Below are 18,689 nucleotides of genomic sequence, written 5' to 3'. Positions count from 1 at the left end.
GGCTTAGAGTTAACATCCACCAGGCAAAGTCTTTACGACACAGTTAAAAGCTTGCAAGAGAAGGGTCATCTTCTTCCTCCTTCGACAGCACAAGAATCCAGCCAAAACAAATGTTTGGTTATGTTTTGGTTACTTTCTCTGGTTATGTGAAACATTTGTGTTTACAGTGATCAAAGCTGTAGATTCATTTCAAAGAACTAAACACGTCCCGGTCTAAAGAAGAGACCCTCGCAACATTCTGCGCACAACCAAAAACATCTATACAACGCTAACACAAGAACACATCACGGTACGGTGGCAAAATCTCATTGCGTCAAACAACTTTGCAAGCAAATACATTGAACTACTCAAACACGTCAATTAGCTTTCACAATTTGCACTTAAAAACTTATTTATCACTCTCGTTCAGTCTTCTTGGCCTTGGTTGTCGTTGTCTCTGCAACCACGCAACAGTCTTGGTGTCTGAAGCAGCCTATGAGGTGGTCGTTTGTAAGACCAGCTGCTTGCATGAAGGAGTAAATAACCGTTGGACTCACGCTGCGAAAGCCTCTGCGTACAAGATCTTTGCTTATAAACTCGGCCTTTGATGTCTTCACAGGGACTTGTCGCTGATACCTGAACTGGCTCTGTGTAGGCTTGTTGCTCACAAAGTTCCACATGTACTTCTTAAATGATCCATATTCAGCTATGATCTGGAAAAAAGAAGCAACGACTTAATCAGCTAGAATGATTTAATACAAGTTGTGTAAGATCAGAAGCTTATATTACCTTGCGCACCTGGCGTGCGTTATCGAGGATTGACCTTAGCTTGACCTCTGAGAGTAAGGAAATGGCAGAGGTTACCGTTTTCTCGTTGAGTTTGGAAACAGCAACAGGATCGAAGTCCATGAAAACTTCCCTGTTTTTAAGCAAAATTCGAGATCAGAGCTCGTATAAAATAGTTTATGGCTTGACATCAGAAGATTTAAAACGTCATCATTACAAAGAAGTTAATGTTTGGTTTACCTGAGTAATTGCCTTCTGGAGAGAATGTCAGTCCAAGAGAGTTCGGATAGAGCACCAGAGAGACATAATAACTCGAAAAGCTTCCTACACAAAGTTAACCAAAGTGGTAAGAGACTCTATTATAATTAATTAACAAAGTGCATCTCTCTCATAAAAGGAAAATAGTTTTTTTGAGTATGGCACGGCACTTACTTGTCTTCATGAACAGGAACTCCCCATTCTTCGTCGTGGAAAGCAACATAACACGGGTCTTTTGCAAGAACAAAAAGAAAAAACAACAACCTTATTAGCCAACAACCACTAGAGAAGCAAAGAGAAAAGATATGGCACATAAGAGTAGTAGAAACAGCTTCTTGGCATGAAAACTTTTTAAGTAACAGCAAAGTGACAAGAAAGCTAACAGATAACCTATCTTCACACCTCAGAAACAACATACAAGTGATTCAGATATGCACACGCTTTAACAAACAAATCACAGGGAAGACTGAAAGGTGAAAAAGAAGATTCTCACCAGACTTAGGAGTGATCCAAGCACATCTTCTCCGACCGTCAGCGAAGCAATCACCGTTACTAACACCACCACCAGCAGCAGCAGCTTTATCTTCTTTCTCATCAACCTGCTTCCTTCTCGCCACCACCACCGCAGACGTAGTACCAACAGAAGAGACAGACCCGCTTCGCCTCGCAACAGCCTTCTTACGGCAAGAAGAAGACGCCACGCTCAAATGCGACGACTCGCAAGAAGACGAGGCGTCAGAGGAATACGAAGCAGTCATGGAGGAGGCACCACTGTTCCGTCGTCTGAGTAGCGAAGAGCAGAGAGAGGAGCATTGCTTCAGAGTCGTCGTCGGCGAAGCAGGAGGATCTGGTTTCTTCTTCGTTTTCTCATCTTTTGACTCGATGGTGTTGGTCGTCGTCATCTTCTTACTATTCTCCAGCTTCATCCCCGGTGGTTTCCTCTGAAGCTTGTTCCCGGTCGGACCGAGAACCGATCGGAAGTCTCGCTCATCGGAATTCACGGACCGGAATCGAGGTGGAACCGACATTGAACCGATTCTAAACCGAAAGAATAGCAGATCTAAACACTGAAAAGCTACAAACTTTGCTCGATTCAGAGAGATTAATATCGAAAGGTCTACACTTTACAGCTGCATTAACAGCTAATGGAGCTTTTTTGGAATCATCTAGCAAACCATCCTTCACGGTGTTCACGAGAAAAGAGAGGAAAAATCACAGAGGAAGTTTTGGAACAGTCTTTTGACTTCAGGAAAATAAAAGACGGAGCTTTTCTGATGGACGAGGACGACGAAACGAATCGAAGCGAAGAGAGAGAGAGAGAGAGAGAGAGAGAGAGAGAGGAGAGAGCAAAGAATCGAGAAGAAAAGGTCGTCCGCCAATCACTGCTTAACACGTAAGCATTTGGTTCTTCTTTTGCTGATCGTTTACTCCAACCTGACCCGACCCGATAATGAGATGGGTTTGATTACTGTAAAGTTCACTTGTGTTTAATAATCATCAAATTCATTAATGCTTCTCAGATTAGGAATGTCTGCTCGTGTAATCATGTCCGGATCAAGACAAAAGTTTTAATTAGTCGATGAGGCAAATATTTACGCAACTGCCGTAATTTATTTTACTATTAGCCTTTATTAAATGCATATTTTATTCTAACGTTGAAAAATAGCCACAAAAGGGACCAACGCATCTTCGTCTTCTACAAAGCGTCTCAGTTCAGCGTCTTTCCTTTTTGAATGATGACACATTGACACCAAGCAGCAAGAAGCCTAAGTTCTCATTAATGCTTTAGTTAGTGTTTATCATTAGCTATGCATCGAATGATTGCTCGTGTTAGCAGAGGTGAAGAGCTTCACACGGCTTTGACACTCTTCATGATGTCACAGACACTGTTAAAAGATTCAGCAACTGGTAAACACACGAACTAAATATTATGAGGAAAAGGCAGATCACGTTATTTATTTTACTTCGAAACAAACTGACATAGAGTACACCATACAACTACATTGCTTTCATCATCACTATCAAAACACCTATCGACACTCTTTAAGATACTTCAGACACAAAAGTACAACAAAGACTCCACACTTTTTGTCTTCACACTCTCCACCGCTCTAATCAACCTCTTCTATCTTTGGACCTGCTCCACCACCAGAGCCGCCAGACCCACCTGACCCACCGTCTCCTGGCATACCATCATTAGGAACTCCAGCACCAGCACCACCACCTCCCTGATACATCTTCGATATAATCGGGCTGCAAATCCCCTCCAGCTCCTTCAATTTATACTCAAACTCATCAACCTCCGCCAGCTGGTTCCCTTCAATCCACTCAATCGTCTCATCAATCGCCTTCTCGATCTTCTGCTTATCTTCCTGATCCAGCTTCCCAGCCAGCTTCTCGTCCTTAACAGTGTTCCTCATGTTATAAGCGTAATTCTCCAGCGAGTTCTTAGCCTCCACTCTCTTCTTCACCTGCTCATCCTCCGCCTTATACTTCTCAGCGTCCTGCACCATCTTCTCAATCTCCTCTTTACTCAACCTCCCCTTGTCGTTCGTGATCGTGATCTGGTTCTTCACGCCAGCTGTTTTATCCTCCGCCGACACGTTCAAGATCCCGTTAGCGTCAATATCAAAACACACATTGATCTGAGGAACTCCACGCGGAGCAGGAGGGATCCCTTTGAGCTCAAACGTTCCGAGAAGGTTGTTGTCTCTCGTCCTCGCACGCTCTCCCTCATACACTTGAATCAAAACACCCGGCTGGTTATCCGAATACGTGGAGAACACCTGCTCCTTCTTACAAGGAACCGTCGTGTTCCTCGGGATCAACACAGTCATCACCCCACCAGCCGTCTCTAATCCAAGACTCAACGGCGCCACGTCAAGAAGCAGCAGATCCTGCACCTTATCACTCCCTTCACCAGTCAGAATCGCAGCCTGCACGGCAGCTCCATACGCAACAGCTTCGTCGGGGTTAATGCTCTTACAAAGCTCCTTCCCGTTGAAGAAATCCTGCAGAAGCTGCTGAATCTTCGGAATCCTCGTCGATCCTCCAACAAGAACCACCTCGTGGACACGGTTCTTATCAATCTTGGCGTCTCTAAGAACCTTCTCCACGGGGTCCATACACTTCCTGAACAGATCCATGTTCATCTCCTCGAACCTCGCGCGGGAGATCGTCGCGTAGAAGTCAACCCCTTCGTGCAAAGAGTCAATCTCTATCGTCGTCTGAGCTGTTGAAGAGAGAGTTCTCTTCGCTCTCTCGCAAGCCGTTCTCAGCCTCCTCAACGCCCTCGCGTTCCCGCTGATATCCTTCTTGTGCTTACGTCTAAACTCCGAGACGAAGTGGTTCACGAGCCTGTTGTCGAAGTCTTCGCCTCCGAGGTGAGTATCACCAGCCGTGGCCTTCACCTCGAAGACGCCTTCTTCGATCGTTAACAAAGAAACATCAAACGTCCCGCCTCCTAGATCGAAAATCAAAACGTTCCTCTCACCGGTTTGCGTCCCTTTTTTATCTAAACCGTACGCAATAGCCGCGGCGGTCGGTTCGTTAATAATCCGTAAAACGTTTAAACCAGAGATCGAACCGGCGTCTTTAGTCGCCTGTCTCTGAGAGTCGTTAAAATAAGCAGGGACCGTTACGACGGCGTTTTTAACCGCGTGGCCTAAGAAGGACTCAGCGACTTCCCTCATCTTGATCAGCACCATGGAAGATATCTCCTCGGGAGAGAACTGCTTCTCCTCGTTTTTGTACGAGACGACGATCATAGGCTTGTCTCCTGGTCCGGAGACGACTTTGAACGGCCAGTGAGTCATGTCGCTCTGGACGGAAGGATCGGAGAATCTCCTCCCGATGAGACGCTTCGCGTCGAAGACGGTGTTGTGAGGGTTCAGCGCCACTTGGTTCTTCGCGGAGTCTCCGATTAGACGCTCGGTGTCCGTGAAGGCGACGTAGGAGGGGGTCGTGCGGTTTCCCTGGTCGTTGGGGATGATCTCGACGCGGTCGTTCATCCACACTCCGACGCAGCTGTAGGTTGTGCCGAGGTCGATTCCGACGGCTTTCTCCGATCGTGTAGTCATTGTTGCTTTGCTGTAAGTGAGATTTCGCTAAAATGAGAAAAGTTTGTTTGATTTGTTGTTCTTCGTTAGCCTGCTTGATGAGGGATGTGAACCGGTGGAAGTAGCTATATATATATATATATATGGATATGATCGGAGTAGCAAAGACATTTCGAGAGAGGACTCGACACGGAGATGTGGAAAGACGGAGAAGTCGCCACGCAAAAAGTACCAGAGACTTCTGGATTCGCCGGCGCATTTGAGATAATTATCAGGCAACCGCTTCGGATTGATTGTGGGCCTATAAGAGCCGGTTAATATTTTAAAAATGTAAGCCCATTTGTAAATAAAAAGGCCCAATAGCTTTTTTTCTACGTCTTCTTCCTAGTTTTGATCCCGAAGAAAAGAAAGCCATGAAAGAGGCTAAGAAGACAGAAACCTCCACTGGAGATGGTTCTGGGGGCGTTTTTTGTTTATTTGATCACTTGTTTGTTTCTGGGGGTTGGGTTCTGGGTGGCGCGAAACATATTTTCCGTCGATCTCGTCTCTGATCCATCTCTCACTCTGTTTCTCCTCTGGGTACTGTACTCTACTTATTTGCATTCATGACTTGTTTAATACTGCTCAAGTGTTAAATATTATAGTCTTGCTTTGGTGTTAATTCTCAGATTATTGAGTTTCCTGTCGTGGCAATCATCTACAGCTTTTTACGGAAAACCCCAGAGAAATGTTCGGTGAGTGTGAATCCTTTCTGATTTGTTGTGATCTCCGGCGACGTTGGAGGGGTCATAGAAGCTGACTTATGCAGAGAGAACGAAAAGCACAATGCTTTCGTCTCTTGTGCTTAACTCTCTATTAATCAATCATTTTGCTAATTTCTTCCCAGTGGTCTAAAGCTGTTGGGCGAAGCGTACAAGGACTAGTTTCCGGTTAGTATTCTACTTATCATAGTTGCTAATTCTTCATTCTTTTGCTGTACAATAACAGAACCAATCAACTTTAAATTCAAGTGATTTAGCATGTGAGTGATCTCCCCAGCCCTTCAAGTTAGCAATACGTATTAGCTTTTGTTGATAGTCAACCCCAAGAAGGATCGATGTCTGCTCATTTTACTGTTTTAGTGTCCCTTTATTGTGACTTGTGAGTTCTCTAAGCCTCTTGTTTTGTTTTGATCAATAGGGGCTTTTATGAATGCTTTGGGTGCACCTATTGGGATGCGGTATGTTTCAATAAGATCTTGTTTATCTAAGTATTCTGATATCTTTCTTTTGTGTGGAAGTATCATTTTTGTAGTCTGGACTTTTCAGATTGCTGACAAGGCTAATTATTGTTGATTGTGATCACCCTTCTGCTTGCTAACATTAGCACGACGTCTCATCTCATGCAGGTATCTACCAAAAACAATTCACTTGTCCTTTCTCATGTCTGTTTTCACGGTAAGCTGTCTCCTGCTGCAGTTCCTATGAATTAAAAAAAAGGTTGTACTATTGATTATACTGCGCATATGTATGTGTGTCTGCAGTTTGGAACACCCCTTTGATTGTCTCTAATAATGTTTAAATTCCATAGTTCGTACCACCAACTGCAGTTTTTGGTGCATCGTGGACAGATTGGCATCGAGCATTTGCTTCGATGAAGTAAGTTATATATTTTTATAACTTATATGATAGTTCGCACAATTCTGTACTTAATCCATCCTTTTTTCATTCTTTTAGACCAAGTGGAAATACAGAATATATGATTGTTATTCCAGCATATGGAGCAGTTGTTGGAGGATGGTTTGGAGCTTGGCCTATGCCGCTCGACTGGGAAAGGCCATGGCAGGTTATATAATCCAAGATATTGGTTCTTTGTATTGGTCATGGGGGTTTGAGTTTATGGAATGAATATATATATAACTAATCCTTATATTATTGGCCCTTTTGGCACAGGAGTGGCCTATATGTGTGTTTTATGGAGCTATAGGAGGCTACATTGCTGGACAGATTCTCTCCTTGAGTTTCATGTTCTTGTTTAGGAAACAAAAGAATTTGAAGGTGGCGTAGAAGACCTGGATCTGCAAAACGAGTTTCACAACAATAGGGCCAAATTTTTTTCGTTAGGTTAGAACATACGTTTTGTTATGTAGAGAATGAAGCAACTGTTTCAGATTAACAAAATTCTAAAGTCATCGATCGCAGACTTGAGAGATGAAATCCAACCATGTTTTGGCAAAATGCAAATGAAAGAAAACTTTGTATAGTGTAGTTGATCTTTTATGTCAGTCTGTATCATCAGACGTTGTCTATAAAAGTACTCCCCCACTGCATTTGGATAGTAGCATAGATTAGGAGCTATTATCACACAACGGAGTTAACCAGAAAAGGAAAAAAAGTTATTTTTCAAAAACAATTGCGCCCACCGTGGGGCTCGAACCCACGACCACAAGGTTAAGAGCCTTGCGCTCTACCAACTGAGCTAGACGGGCTTGGTACTTACCACCTATTTTATCGGAATCTTAGCTAAAAGCTACCAAATGTTTTCAGCCACTGTGACATCATAAAGTGAAAATGTTTCGATGTTTCAATTACAAATCTCTGGCTTATCACCATGTAATGGGAACAATACACACAAATGGCATTATACAATCAATAAAAGAACAAAGAATGTAGTAGTACAAGAACAAATAACTAAAACAGTTTGAGTTTCCCTTTAGAGATGGCTTGACAGATAGCCTTGTCGTTCCCAGTCAAGCCATAACACGAGGAGTTGTTCCTAGCACCCAAAGTGACTGCAAAGTAAAGATAAACAGTGCAGAGAAAGCCCAAAAGAAGCAATGCTGTTAAGAGATACCGATGCCTGTTAATAACCGTGGAGCAGCTTCCCAACTCTCCCCACTGCTTCTTTAGAGACTGGTGTCTCCTCAACGGTGAAGATACGATCCCATCAATAACCATTGCTTTTGATTTTAACAACCTGTAACAAAAAATGAGAAACACAGTGTAAAAAAACCATCTTAGATTTTTATCAATCAATCATACAGCAATTCAAATCTCGAGATCAATTATGTGAACATTTCGATCAATTAGTCTTTTATAATTGGCATCAAACATGGTCCATGGATCCCATCGTCAATGCACATTGGAGAAAGAGAGATTCGAGGAAACAGACGATGTCAATGTGGAAGGATTCTATAATCAGAATTTCATGTCGATAGCTGAGGAAATGGATCCCTAGAAAACGAACCGGTGAAACAGGAAGAGGTGAGAGAATCGGTTAGAGATCTGGAGAAGATAAAATAGCAGCTGCTTCCAGCTCCGTCAACACGCAGATTAGTCCTTCGCTAAGTGTTGATTCTCCGGCGGCGTTTCCGATATATAGATAGAGAGAGAGCGGAATCGATCTCCTCCGTCGCGGTTTATTAACTCCGTTGCATACGACGGGAATCTAGTGATTCTATATTAAATTTTTCAAAAGATAAATTAGAAAATAGATAGAGATAGAGAGGGAAAAAATGATAATGCGTGTTTAGCTGCCACTTTGTTTTTAAAAAGATGATGGGTAATGGGCATGCATGTTTTTGGATTGATTGGCATGTTCTACATGGCTTTTATTAAGGATGTTTAAAAGGTAAAACTCACCCCAATTAAACCCACCCCATTTAAACCCATACCATTTAAGAACCACTCCACTTATAACACATATACATTTATATCTATTTAAAAATAAGTTTATTAAAGGTATCTAGAACCCTGAATTTACATATACCTATTTAGACCTATTTAAACTATTACTATTGATTTAATTTTTAATTATTTTAACTTTATATTCTTTTAACAAAAAAATAAACAAAACAAATAAAATTTTTTAACTGATTTTTATTATATAAACGTAAATTAAATTGTCCTGGTAAATCGTAAAACCATGTATTTCCATCAAAACCACAATATCGAGTTTTTTGCTAAAACCGTAAAAACCATAAAATCGAGTTTTTCCGTCAAAACCGTAAAATCAAATTTTTCCGTCAAAATCGTAAAACCGAGTTTTCCGCCAAAATCCGTAAAAAATTAGTTTCCCGCCAAAACTAGAAAATATAGTTTTCACGCCAAAACCATAAAACGAGTTTTCCCGTCAAAATCGTAAAACCGAGTTTTCCGCTAAAACCCGTAAAAAGTTAGTTTCCCGCCAAAACTAGAAAATATAGTTTTCACACCAAAACCGTAAAATAAGTTTTTCCGTCAAAATCGTAAAACCGAGTTTTCCGCCAAAACCCGTAAAAAAATTAGTTTCCCGCCAAAACTAGAAAATAGAGTTTTCACTCCAACCCCGTAAAACGAATTTTCTCGTCAAAACTGAGTTTTTTTCGCCAAAACCAGAATACTGAATTTTCTGCCAGAACCATAAAAATCGAATTTTCTACCAAAACCGTAATCCGATCCGATATCCATGATTATTCATAAAATTATCCGATGGGTACATTGATGAATACCAAAACCGTACCGTACCGATCTATTTCGGACTGGATCCGGTTCGGGTAAACGGTTCCGGTTAAAAGTCGCAGGCCTAGCCTGATACACTACAAAAGCAAAAGTTAAAGGAAGACACGGAATCTTCTTGTTTTTTTTTTTTTTATCATTCTGCATCACTGATTAGTTAGTTGGCATATTGGGTATTTGTTGGGTCATTAGTGGGCTTAATATTGGGTGATATAATAGTGAGCATTCGTTGGGCTTTTAGTGGGCTTAATAAGAAAGGTCCATCAAATTTGAATCGATGGTTTATTACCAATCATTCCTTGTTAGGTAGCGAGAATAAGGAAACATCGAGGTCTTATACTTTTGAAAGAGAGAAAGGAAAGCTCAAGACTTTATCGATAGCGAAAAGGTATTTTCGATCTTCTCTGTGCTGAAATCGATTTGGGGTTTTCTTCCTTGAGCTCAAATCCGATCAGTAAAACTAGTTCCTCTGGGTAAAGCTTAGATCGACAATCGAAATTAGTTTTTTTTTTTGTGTGATAACTTGGTGAATATTAGATGAGGAATTGTATGAATTTTAATGATGAGTGTTTGTGTTTTCTTCTCATATACCCACAGCAGCTGAATATTGAATCCAACCTTTTGATCCTCGAAGAATGTGGGCAGCTTCTTGTCTCGCATCGTGCTGTGCTGCTTGTGCATGCGATGCTTGCCGCACGGTGGTTTCAAGCATCAGCAGACGTTCTGCTAGAATTGCTTACTGTGGTCTCTTTGCACTTTCTCTAATCGTTTCGTGGATTCTCCGTGAGGTTGCTGCTCCTCTCATGGAGAAGCTCCCTTGTAAGTTCTTCTCTTCTTACTGTCTTTGTATTGTTTTAGCTTGTGGAGATGATCATTAACTTTTTTGTTTGTGCAGGGATTAACCATTTTCACAAGACACCTGATCGGGAATGGTTTGAGACTGATGCGGTCCTGCGTGTCAGCTTGGGGAATTTCGTGTTTTTCTCGATTCTGTCGGTTATGATGATTGGTGTGAAGACTCAGAAAGACCCTCGTGATGGTATTCACCACGGTGGCTGGATGATGAAAGTGATCTGCTGGTTCATTTTGGTCATCTTGATGTTCTTCGTTCCTAATGAAGTCATCAGCTTTTATGGTAATTTGCCATCTATATCAATGTTTTTAATGTTCCGATGAAGTTATTTAACTTAGAAGAACTAACATCTTTTCAGAGTCAATGTCGAAGTTTGGTGCTGGGTTTTTTCTTCTCGTACAAGTTGTGCTTCTTTTGGATTTCGTTCATGGATGGAATGACACATGGGTTGGCTACGACGAGCAGTTCTGGTTAGTATAAAAAAATCCATTATGTGACTTTGAATAATTTCGCTGCTAATCTAAGCAGTGGACTTTATATGTATGTAGGTATGCTGCGTTGCTAGTAGTTTCTCTTGTATGTTATTTGGCGACATTCGTCTTCTCTGGACTTCTCTTCCATTGGTTTACTCCATCTGGACATGACTGTGGTCTCAACACTTTCTTCATCGTCATGACTTTGATATTCGTATTCGTCTTTGCTGTTGTAGTCTTGCATCCCGCCGTAAGTTTTTGGACTTTTTTAAAAACCTTTTAATTTCTTGTTGCTCTCATCTTCAGACTCGATGAAGCCAAATTGTTTTGCAGGTCGGTGGAAGCATTTTACCAGCATCAGTTATATCTTTCTACTGCATGTACCTCTGTTACAGTGGACTTGCAAGTGAACCTAGAGATTACGAATGCAATAGTCTCCACAAACACTCGAAAGCTGTCTCAACAGGCACTATGACCATTGGGTTACTCACAACTGTTCTCTCTGTCGTTTATTCCGCGGTTCGTGCTGGTTCTTCCACTACCCTTCTCTCCCCTCCTGATTCTCCCCGCGCAGGTATATACTTCCACAACAATCCTTTTCTCCAATTCCTTTTCTAGTTTTGGTTTATTTAGTTCTCAACACTGTTAAAACATCTACAGAGTGGTTGCAAGTATTTTAACGGATTTTGCTTTGTTGACACTGTTCAGGGAAGCCTCTACTTCCACTAGACGGGAAAGCAGAAGAGAAAGAAGAGAAAGAGGAGAAGAAGCCAGTCGCATACTCGTACGCATTCTTCCACATCATCTTCTCCCTCGCCAGCATGTACTCTGCGATGCTCTTAACCGGTTGGTCAACTTCGGTTGGTGAAAGTGGGAAGCTGGTGGATGTAGGTTGGCCGTCTGTGTGGGTCCGTGTTGTCACCAGCTGGGCCACTGCTGGTCTCTTCATCTGGTCACTCGTTGCTCCGATTCTCTTCCCTGACCGTGAGTTCTGAGCTTAATAAAATCCACCGGAGATTCTGAAAAAAACTTTCCATGGATCTTGAATATGTAAAAAGAAAAAGAAAGAATCTATATTTCGTCTATAATACAGTCTCTTGTGCTGATATCTTTCTCACGCATGGCCTTTGTTGGTCTATTTGTAAAATAAATATAAATATAAATATAAATATTTGCTTTCTCCTAATGCAGTGAGCATTCTTACTCTTGCTTTGACATAAATCGCTATGTTGATCTCAAATGTTCGCGTTTGTCCAGAGTCGCCCCCCTTGATTATCTTCGAAAGTAAAAACGACGTCGTTTTGTACAATACGTCGAATGTTAGGGGTTAATCACTATTTATGAAAGTAAGGTGTTACAAAAACGAAAACATATATAAGTGAAGGACTAGATAAGTATTTCGACCCATTTTTAATGGATCTATCCATTTCGGTTGTCTTCTTCTTCCACAGTCTTCGTTTTCCAGAAACTTGATTTGCGCTCCGAGGTGTTTTGATTCAGGAAAGTTGCTAACTTTAGTTTTGTAAAGCAAGTTCGAGAAAGGGGATCGATCGCAAAGTACATTCACAATCTCTCGAGGTCAAATCATGTAAGTTAGCTCTCTAATTAGCCTTACCATTATCTCCTTAATCCAAAGATCTACACTTTTTTTTCCGTAAAACCGAATCGATTTATATATCCAAAAAATGGTTATGTCCTCAGGGACTCCACGGAACAGTCCATCATCCCAGGCTTACCCGATGATTTAGCTTTAAGATGCATAGCGAAGCTCTCTCACGGCTACCACGGAGCCCTCGAGTGCGTCTCCAGAGGGTGGAGAGACTTACTCCGCAGTCCCGATTACTCCTCCTTCAAATCCAGAAACGGATGGTCCGGCACCTGGCTGTTCGTCCTCACCGAACAGTCCAAGAACCAGTGGGTTGCTTACGACCCCGAAGCTGATCGGTGGCACCCTTTGCCTAGAACCAGAGCTGTTCAAGACGGATGGCATCACTCTGGCTTCGCCTGTGTTTGCGTTTCCAATTGTTTGCTTGTGATTGGTGGTTGCTACGCGCCGTCCGTGTCTTCGTTTCCTCATCAGAAGCCTGTTGTCACTAGAGATGTCATGAGGTTTGATCCGTTTAAGAAAGAGTGGAGGATGGTTGCTAGTATGAGGACGCCGAGGACTCATTTCGCTTGTTGTGCTGTCTCTGGCAAGGTTTATGTTGCTGGTGGTCGTAATCTAACGCATTCCAGAGGGATTTCATCTGCTGAGGTTTATGATCCTGTGGCTGATAGGTACTCTAATCTTGTTGGTTTTTACTTTTTTTTTTGTATTTGGTAAGAAACTATCAAAATGGGGGCTGACGTGGCAGTGTTGTAGGTGGGAGGAGTTACCAGCGATGCCTAGACCACAGATGGACTGCTCGGGGTTATCTTACAGAGGGTCGTTTCATGTTTTGAGTGATCAGGTTGGGTTCGGAGAGCAAAGTTTCTCTGAAGTGTTTGATCCTTTAGAGATGAGCTGGTCAACCGTGGAGGATATCTGGCCTTTCTCCAGGGCGATGCAGTTTGCTGTTCAGGTGATGAGAAACGACAGAGTGTACACGATTGTGGATTGGGGAGAGAGTTTGATCAAGACGAGGGATACAGAGGAAGGACAATGGTACAATGTTGGTTCGGTTCCGTCTGTTGTTCTCTCTAATCACCCGAGAGAGTTAGAGGCCTTTGGATACGGTTTCGCGGCTCTGAGGGATGAGCTCTATGTTATAGGAGGGAAGGTACTTAAATGGGAAGAGTCAGGAGCAGGGAGGTTTGACATTGTGAGATTGTCTGTCGTAAGGGTGTGTAACCCTTTGGATATGCCTCTGAATTGGAGAGAGACCAAACCGATGTGCATGCCAGCCGGTGGGTCCATCACTGGTTGTGTATCCTTGGAAGAATCTTCTCCCCCTTAACCAAGGCGATAGAATCTCTCTGGATGCATTTATATAAACAGTCGATTCGTCAATTGTGGACATGGTTAGAAGAGAAATCTAGTAAAGGAGGAGCCATGGAAAAGACTTGGTTTTCACAAGTATCTGCTTTAAGCTTCTTCTTTTTCACAAACATGCAACTTTGGCATTCCATTTGGGCATTACTACATAAGTCTTGCATCGCTTGTGGATAAGATAAGAAGAGCAAAATTAGAAATTATTTATTTTCATGGCAGCTTGGAAATTAAAACTATAGTCTTACGTGCTACTTTGCTGTCTATTATGGTTGCTTATTTTCCAGAGGTGTATCATGTGTATGAACACGTTAAAGATTATATAAGAGTGATGCAAATAGTTTGCTTCTTTTGTAGTCTCGTTTTTATTTGTTTGGATTTGCTGCATAGTGTGCAGATAAGGGGAATCCCTCAGAGACATCCGGTAAAATAAATTATACACAGAGGAACTATTGGATGAAGATAAGGATTTACATTTATACAAGTTATAAGACTAAGACCTTGAATGTTCATTGCATATCATATTCTTTACTGATCTTGGAAGGTGAAGAGCATAGGTTCTCCAGTCACTGTGTGTTGTGAGGCATCAGTGGTTTCGAGTCCAGTGAGAATGAGCTGTTTTCAACGACTATGTCCGGAGAAGTGTAACTGAGCGACATGGACTCTGGTATTGAGATATGGATGTGGCCATGATCTTCACCATTCTGTGCTTGGATCTGAGTGCCTTTTCCCTCGGATTGTATCCTATCAAGTTCAATAAAGACGTCTCTCATGGTCGGGCGATGTTCTGAGTTCAATCTCAAACACCTTCGTGCAAGTCTGGCTACCGCAAGGACTTCTTCTTGATCACATTCCTCCTTGATGCGAGCATCGAGAATGTCGTCAAGTCTGTCATTCCTCATGGCTTCAAGGAAGTAAGCTCCCAACATTCTGACTTCTTGTGGCCTCAGAAGGGAGACAGGTTTTCCTCCAGTTACAAGCTCAATGAGCACAACTCCAAAGCTGTAGACGTCACTCTTCCCTGTGAAGTGGTTTGACTGGAGGTACTCTGGGTCTACATATCCAACCGTTCCTTGCACCACTGTCGTCAAGTGAGTATCATCTAGAGGAACAGATCTCGAAATCCCAAAATCTGATACTTTTGCACGGTGCTTTTCATCCAACAAGATGTTTGTTGACTTGACATCTCTATGATAGATTGGTACAGAGGCTGCTGAATGCAGGTAGGAGAGGGCATCTGCAACTTCCCAGGCGATGCGGAGACGGACTTCCCAAGTCATTGGGAAGTCTTCTGATTGGTTATGTAGATGATCAAACAAGTTGCGGTTGGGAATAAACTCATACACCAACATAGGTACCTCTGTCTCAAGACAACATTCTAAGATCTTGACAACGTTTCTATGGTTAATCTGTGATAAAAGGATAATCTCATTGATGAACTCCTCGAGATTCTCTTCCTCTAGTGCTTTGGACTTCTTGACTGCAACAATCATCCCATCTTCTAACATCCCCTTGTAAACGGTACCTTGTCCGCCTTGCCCCAGTATCCTGCTCGCGTTGAATTTATCAGTTGCCTTCTCCAGGTCACCGGAGCTGAACAGGTTGGTTCTGTTGACACTGCCTTGAAGGAAGTGTGTTTGTTGCTGTAACAACAATCCTCCATTCCGTTTGAAGAACTTATGCTTTTGCTTGGCTGCTTTGCGCTTTCTGTGAACCTTGCATAGCAGCCACATACCAACGGCCAGTAGAAACAGTCCAGAACTTAGAGTTACACCTGCATTGTAAGCTAGTTAAAACTTTTCACTTTCAACAAAGATTATGTCAAAAATATGTTAAAAACTTACCTAAAATGGGTGTGAAAGTTTTCTCACATCTGTATGATCCAATAACATTCACACACTTGTTCCTTCCACAGTTATTTCCATGTGGGATTCTGCATTCATCAATGTCTATGGACAATACAAGTTCACAAGTTGCACACAAGTGACACAGTAATAAACCACACTTAAGCTCTTTATTCGATCTGAGAAGGAAGTAACATACCCTGACATCCACCAGGTATGTAAGGATTTCCTTTGTAACCATCTCTACATGAACACTGATAACCATCTTCGGCAAATGTATTGTTGTTGCAACGCACACCTTCTGAAGACGTCTTGGAAAGATCAAGACGCCATTCTAGCTCCATTGTCGTGTATGCATCGTACTCCGATAACTCATGGGACATGAACGAGGACCCTGACAAGGTCCACAGTGTCAAAAAGGCAACCTGACATCCTTCTTTACCTGGTTCCAGTTCTCCCACGGTTGCATCAAACACTTGAAGATCAGGTGGTATAGGCATCTGACAGCATTTATAACCAATACAACGCTTGTTAGCATCTTTGTAAGACCGTATCTTATTGCCACAGGTCGCTTCACATCCCAGGATTTGTAACCCTGTAGCGTTCATAGACGCCTTGTTGTTACATCCAACAGCTGTGAACATATTACTCTCTGTTATGAAGAATGGACTCCCCGTCAGATTCATTGATGAATCAGCATCTCCAATGGAACAACCTGACTGTTTCAGTGGACTCTGAATGTAAAACTTGCTGAAGACCGATGTGGCAAAGAAGTTTCCAACGTTGAAGGAAGTAACTTGCCGTTTGATGCTTGGCAAGAAAAGTATTTTCCCTTGGTCTGATGTGCTGTTGCTGCAAACAATCTCGAACCATCTGTTCTTGTAACAGCCTTGGCCTATCCCAAAAGGGTAAGGAACACTAACAGCTCCACAGTGGTCTTTGCAGTTGCGTAGTGCGAGAGGGAAAGAAGTAGTAGAAGCAGCTGCGTGTTGGCAGATTCGAAACAGAATCAATGCTACAAAGGAACGTTTCAGACCACAACACATTTTCTCTTTCTCTCTCTGTTTGAGAACTCAAGAAGCTCAACAAGTTATTTTTCTGGTTCAGGCACACTTCTCTTTCTCTCTGTCTTGTTAGACAAAGATAAGTCAAAGATTCAACCTTTTTTTTTAATTTGCTTCGTGTTTGCATCAACGAAGACCTTGACTCATAAAATTTAGCCTTACCATTTATTATGAGTGGGCTCGGCTTATTCATACAATATGATAAAACCATGGAAAAGACTAAAAGAGGATAATATACATCTCTAAATTGTCAAAAAAAAAAAAGCTCCCTCTTTATTACTTTGAAGATGTTTAAGTTTTTTATACAAATATTAAGAAAATACAATTTTTTATGCAATTTATCTTGGTTACATAAAAATCACATTAAATAAAACTGATTTAACCAATAAAAATAGTATAATATTTTATAATTGGTCACAAATAATTTCAAATGTGATGTAAAGCTAGCTTGGTATTGATTGCAAAAACAGCAACACTAGTTGTAAACAGTTTTTTTTTGGTTGAATTAATTTAACATTCTTCAAAAAAAAAAATGATCACAAATTTTGAATAACATTAAATTTTATTTAGGATAGTGAAAATATCACTTGTTATAAAACAAAATAAAAATTGTTAAAGATCTCTTAAATTGATAAGGAGAGAGTAATATTCTTTATGAAAAATGCAAACTTTCTTCTTGCTAAGCCTCTTCGAACAAAACAAAAGGCAGAGTTTTAGAGTGATAGTTCGTACCGTCACCATCAAACAGACGATCACGATGTACAGTTTTTCCTTTCGTAGTAGTACGTTGTTGACTTCCACGTGTCTACTAATGCAACTCAAACCTTTAAAACTGTAATACAAAACCGGTTCGAACCTTCCACCTCTTTCATCATTCATTCATATTCATGTCATAGTCACTAGCTTGACAGCTTGTACGTAAGAGTCACTGAACCAACTAATGGACTTGCGAATGTTTCTTACCGGACTATTCTGAAAATGTAGCCAATCAGTTTTCTTCTGCAACTAAGGATCCCTCTATCCGCAAGTGTCTTGGAATCCATCGTCTAGCATCTTCATCATTGCCATCCTTTAATTAGCTTTTGACACCTACAGGATTCAGAAACTTGCATAAGCCTCATTAGGCCTTTGCTCGGAGTTAAGATGCATGGACATTGGACAACATATCTCATGGCTAATAACTAATCTTCTTACTTTCCTCTTACACCAATTACCATGATGAATCGAAGCCTAATAATACTAGAACACCGTGGTGAAAGTAGCTGGTATGACTATTGTATAAAATTGAGCTAATTACACATAACAAGTACTTTAATGTATATCACAGAGCGAAAATATCAATGATTTCTAGTCGAACAGTTCCATCTGTTTTCCAACTTCCGCTTCTATTTCATGAATAAGGTTCACATCAGTCTGCAAAAGGAAACTTAAAGGTTAAAGTTCTAAGCAAACCGTAAACAAGCCATGTATATGAATGATTGAAAGATCGGTGTATTCAAAATCTTTGAACGTTCTTGTCCATGGGATGCACATTGTATGTTGTCTGAGTTCAAATGAAAAGCTCGCCGTCTATCGTCTGGGAAGTAAACTACGTGCTGTTTCGAGCTCGGTGCCGTTTTTGTTTCTTTTTTTTATTAAACCGCTCAAAAGAAAAAAAGAGCTGGTTATCTCCGGTTATCGCGATCTTCCAACGAATTTCCATGTATCATTTGTCAGGGCTGTTCAATGTGTGTAAAATACCGAATCGGACCGAAATAGACAATATGGTTTTGTTTTGGTATATAGCATTTAAACCGAATGTATATGATTTTTTAAAAAATAGTATGATCTGAATATAGTTTAGTTTATAAGAAACATGTATATATTTTAAAACGACACATAAAAATCTATTTGTTATGCAAGTTACTTTTTTGTTAATAACTATTACCATA

General features: G+C 41.3%; 7 protein-coding genes and 1 non-coding gene across 11 annotated transcripts; 3 read left to right on the top strand and 5 right to left on the bottom strand.

The window, feature by feature from the left end:
• Positions 1-154: 154 nt before the first annotated feature.
• LOC108818862 (uncharacterized) lies at positions 155-2,341 on the bottom strand. Its single transcript, XM_018591812.2, has 5 exons — positions 1,517-2,341; positions 1,198-1,255; positions 1,006-1,089; positions 769-898; positions 155-692 (listed from the first exon to the last, which is right to left on the bottom strand). The coding sequence occupies exons 1-5, from the start codon at positions 2,049-2,051 to the stop codon at positions 396-398; spliced, it is 1,104 nt and encodes a 367-aa protein (XP_018447314.1). The 5' UTR covers positions 2,052-2,341; the 3' UTR covers positions 155-395.
• A 616-nt stretch (positions 2,342-2,957) lies between these two features.
• Positions 2,958-5,296, bottom strand: LOC130504913 (heat shock 70 kDa protein 5-like). Its single transcript, XM_056999532.1, has one exon. The coding sequence runs from the start codon at positions 5,100-5,102 to the stop codon at positions 3,135-3,137; it is 1,968 nt and encodes a 655-aa protein (XP_056855512.1). The 5' UTR covers positions 5,103-5,296; the 3' UTR covers positions 2,958-3,134.
• A 52-nt stretch (positions 5,297-5,348) lies between these two features.
• Positions 5,349-7,319, top strand: LOC108819686 (uncharacterized). The gene is made up of 8 exons (XM_056999533.1): positions 5,349-5,660; positions 5,750-5,815; positions 5,968-6,010; positions 6,261-6,300; positions 6,469-6,517; positions 6,651-6,718; positions 6,797-6,905; positions 7,013-7,319. Exons 1-8 carry the CDS (start codon positions 5,532-5,534, stop codon positions 7,124-7,126), a joined length of 618 nt encoding a protein of 205 aa, XP_056855513.1. The 5' UTR covers positions 5,349-5,531; the 3' UTR covers positions 7,127-7,319.
• A 156-nt stretch (positions 7,320-7,475) lies between these two features.
• On the bottom strand, positions 7,476-7,548 carry TRNAK-CUU (transfer RNA lysine (anticodon CUU)). The gene has a single exon. It is a non-coding gene; the product is annotated as a tRNA-Lys (tRNA).
• Positions 7,549-7,625: 77 nt separating this feature from the next.
• On the bottom strand, positions 7,626-8,624 carry LOC108821129 (uncharacterized). The gene is made up of 2 exons (XM_018594178.2): positions 8,307-8,624; positions 7,626-8,036 (listed from the first exon to the last, which is right to left on the bottom strand). Exon 2 carries the CDS (start codon positions 8,015-8,017, stop codon positions 7,751-7,753), a length of 267 nt encoding a protein of 88 aa, XP_018449680.1. The 5' UTR covers positions 8,018-8,036; positions 8,307-8,624; the 3' UTR covers positions 7,626-7,750.
• A 1,228-nt stretch (positions 8,625-9,852) lies between these two features.
• On the top strand, positions 9,853-12,068 carry LOC108822389 (uncharacterized). 4 transcript variants are annotated; one of them, XM_018595447.1, is made up of 7 exons: positions 9,853-9,944; positions 10,154-10,375; positions 10,452-10,691; positions 10,768-10,879; positions 10,958-11,132; positions 11,216-11,456; positions 11,591-12,068. In XM_018595447.1, exons 2-7 carry the CDS (start codon positions 10,192-10,194, stop codon positions 11,875-11,877), a joined length of 1,239 nt encoding a protein of 412 aa, XP_018450949.1. In that variant the 5' UTR covers positions 9,853-9,944; positions 10,154-10,191; the 3' UTR covers positions 11,878-12,068. The 4 variants fall into 4 exon arrangements, with proteins under 4 accessions (XP_018450949.1, XP_018450951.1, XP_018450950.1 ...); XM_018595449.2 differs by having other exon boundaries at positions 9,865-9,944; positions 10,157-10,375; XM_018595448.2 differs by having other exon boundaries at positions 9,890-10,029.
• Positions 12,069-12,311: 243 nt separating this feature from the next.
• On the top strand, positions 12,312-14,200 carry LOC108822390 (F-box/kelch-repeat protein At1g16250). The gene is made up of 3 exons (XM_018595451.2): positions 12,312-12,470; positions 12,584-13,159; positions 13,245-14,200. Coding segments are annotated over exons 1-3 (1,152 nt in total). The 5' UTR covers positions 12,312-12,468; the 3' UTR covers positions 13,819-14,200.
• A 70-nt stretch (positions 14,201-14,270) lies between these two features.
• LOC108839007 (wall-associated receptor kinase-like 8) lies at positions 14,271-16,884 on the bottom strand. The gene is made up of 3 exons (XM_056999534.1): positions 15,894-16,884; positions 15,695-15,799; positions 14,271-15,624 (listed from the first exon to the last, which is right to left on the bottom strand). The coding sequence occupies exons 1-3, from the start codon at positions 16,738-16,740 to the stop codon at positions 14,417-14,419; spliced, it is 2,160 nt and encodes a 719-aa protein (XP_056855514.1). The 5' UTR covers positions 16,741-16,884; the 3' UTR covers positions 14,271-14,416.
• Positions 16,885-18,689: the final 1,805 nt, after the last annotated feature.

Source organism: Raphanus sativus, unplaced genomic scaffold, assembly GCF_000801105.2.
Source record: "Raphanus sativus cultivar WK10039 unplaced genomic scaffold, ASM80110v3 Scaffold1887, whole genome shotgun sequence".
NCBI lineage: Eukaryota > Viridiplantae > Streptophyta > Magnoliopsida > Brassicales > Brassicaceae > Raphanus > Raphanus sativus.
Note: the sequence above shows the minus strand (reverse complement) of the source record. Positions and strands in the feature narration are given on the sequence as shown.